General features: G+C 43.1%; 1 protein-coding gene across 3 annotated transcripts in view; it reads left to right on the forward strand.

Annotated features, from left to right (window-relative positions):
- The window catches only part of LOC107674367 (TBC1 domain family member 22B-like), a 45,317-nt gene that overhangs the window by 14,673 nt on the left and 27,758 nt on the right, over window positions 1-2,886 (forward strand). For all 3 annotated transcript variants that reach the window (XM_016468324.1, XM_016468325.1, XM_016468326.1), the window contains one exon: window positions 509-623. In XM_016468324.1, the coding sequence (XP_016323810.1) occupies window positions 509-623 (115 nt within the window). The remainder of the gene's footprint in view (window positions 1-508; window positions 624-2,886) is intronic.

A 2,886-nucleotide genomic window follows, 5' to 3' on the forward strand; every position in this document is an offset into this window, starting at 1 on the left:
TATAAATAAGTTATGGTATTTTATTCCATTTTACCTAATAAAATGTAATATAATTTTAGTTAACAAAATTAACATTTTATTGAATTCAAATATTTGCACATAAATGTATAAACATTTTATTTTATTTGACCTGATGTATCATCAGGAAAAAAATCATCATTAAAAAAACCCTTCTCCACTGAATGTTTTTGTCTAATTTCGCTGATGATGATCTCTGGATAGGTGTTGCCAGCACGAGTTGGTTTAACTGAGCTTTGTGTCGTTGGATGCTTACCAGCAGGAGGTGCTGTGGTGTTTTTAACTTAGGAGTGTGCAACACTTGTAACCCATAAACCATAAGGAACTTGCACTTAAAATGCAGCTGCGTTTGAAAATACAAGCCAGTTGGTCTGTCGAGAGTGAATTAAGCAACATCAATTAAAAGTCAGAAGTCTCCACAACAATCACAGTTGTTATGAGAAATGAATCATTTTTGTTAATCGGTGAAAGGGATTGTCTTGTTTTTCAGGTGTTTGAGCGGATTCTGTTCATCTGGGCCATCCGTCACCCCGCTAGTGGATACGTGCAGGGCATTAATGACCTGGTCACTCCCTTTTTTGTGGTCTTCCTCTCTGAATTTGTGGGTAAGTGTCTAATGACCTTCCACATGGATCAGTTGGTCCGCTTGACTGATAATACACCTCTCTGAATGTGTCCTTTTTGTTGAGCACATCAGTTGTGTTTGCTTCGCTAATAGTGCACTGACGTGTATGATATGCCAGAGCCAGGGAGATGCAGACAGGCCAGTATCTGACAGATGATGCTTGGGAAATGGTTGTGTAAATGTAAACAAACTGACAATATCCTGTGAAAATGTCAGACGCAAAAATACAGAATATCAAGTATCTATGAAAGAAACTCTGAAAGAAAGACAGTGAGAGAGAGACAAATGGTGAAAGAGGGAGACAGATGGAAAGAGTGGCAGACAGAAACAGAGAGATGGGAATAAGACGGGCAGACGGTCAGAAAGAGAGACAGATAATGTGATGGACAGAAGGATCTATCTGTCTGTCTGTCGTTCTATCTATTGTTCTGTTATTATATAGTTATATCTCTATCGCTCTATCTACTGTTCTGTTTATCTATCTTTCTGTTTATTCAGTCTAACGTTATATCATTCTCTTTCTATCTATCTTTTTAGCATTCTCTCTGTTCATCTTTCATTTTGTCATTCTTTATGTTGTTCCATCTATCGTTCTATCGATTGTTCTGTCACTCGTTCTATCCATCTATCACTCTGTCGTTCTATCTGTCTGTCTATAGATAGATAGATGTATAGATAGAGGGAGAGATGAAGACAGACAGATAAAGAGAGACAGACAGGGAGGGAAATAGACTCTCCAGCTCTCTTCCTCATTGCTATTCTCCCTCCACCCGGCAGCCTTCCCCTCCCTTCCTTATTTATTTCCTGTCCTCTCATGTGAAGGTTAATTACTTATGGATAGTTAAGGATTACAGAAGAACAATAGGAGGCTCATTGATCTCTCCGGTGTGCCTCTGCTGCAATGTCACCAGTGCAAACACCGGGACATACCCACAGATTACCTGGATCACCAATCGATTTCTCTTTTTCTCCCCTGTCTGTCTGTCTCTCTCTGGCTGTCTACCTCGCCCACCACTCTCTGTCTTTTCCTCATCCCTCTGTTTCTCCACAAAGCTCATTTAGCGAAAAGCAGATTTTTCATACCGATGGTTTTGTGTCATCCTGCAGGGCCTTTCTATCTCTAATTTGTTTGCGGGCCGTGTAAATATGTGTGTGTGCGTTTGGGATTCACCGCGTGTGTGACCGAGCGACTCAATGCCGCAGGTTGAATGAGCCGCATTGATCGGCTGGATTTAAGTGTTTACAGAGGCTTGCGAGGGTGCCGAGCACACGGTGGGGGGCTCGACCCACCGATCGATACATCTGAACGAACTTCATGATCCCAACACGCTGCCAGCGGGAGATAAAAGAGCGAGGTTAGTGCCCTCCCTCTGACGCGGGTTTCACCCCCGTCGCCGAGGCCGCGGGGCGAACAAGTCTGAGTTCGCGGGCTCTAACGGCTTCGTCTGCTCTCATACGCAGTGTTTTGCCAACTTCCGCTGTGCTGTTTCTCTTGGCCGGCACGCCTCACTGGCTTTCTAGGGCTCCTCTGCGAGCTTTTTAACTTTCTGCTGAGACTCTCCTCCGAGAGAGACGGCATAGGAGAGTATTGGCGCTTCGCATTTAGCTCAATATCAGCAAGTAGCGTTTTAAAGAGTAGCCGGCAGGAAGGAGAGTCACGGCGCCCTTCGGTTTAAAGTGTTGGTATTGATGCGCCAAAGAATTTGAAGTGGAGAGAGAGACGTGGCCAAGAGAGAGGGAATATTCTCAAAGGGTAAATCATCACATTCACCCTGACAGACAAAGAGGACAGCGGGGAAATCTCTGTAAAGCATCAATGCCCTGTCTCCGTCTCTCAACTCTCAACTCTCCCTCACACACACACACACACACACATCCACACACACACACTGTTTTTTTATTACTGAAGAGGGTGTGTTATATTCTCACCTTATTATTTATTGCCTTCCTGGTTTTATGGACTGTTATTTGCACCGTCGCGGTGCAGTTTTAGTATTTGATGGATGGTCTTGGTGAGAAAAGTTTGTGGTTTGGTGGTGGTGTTGTTGAGCAATAAGCCGCAAGAGGGTAAAATAACAAATGCACCACTTGAAATTATTCATAAAATAACAGTATAGTTTGTTTTATAAACTGTCTGTTTATAGTTGTTAAGGGACATGACTTGTGCTCTCCTCATTTGGGAGTCACACTCATGGTCTTCGCAGTCAAAAGTGACCGGACACCTGAAATGTAACTTTTTTTTT

Source organism: Sinocyclocheilus anshuiensis, unplaced genomic scaffold (assembly GCF_001515605.1).
Source record: "Sinocyclocheilus anshuiensis isolate Anshui unplaced genomic scaffold, SAMN03320099.WGS_v1.1 scaffold188, whole genome shotgun sequence".
NCBI classification, from domain to species: Eukaryota; Metazoa; Chordata; class Actinopteri; order Cypriniformes; family Cyprinidae; genus Sinocyclocheilus; species Sinocyclocheilus anshuiensis.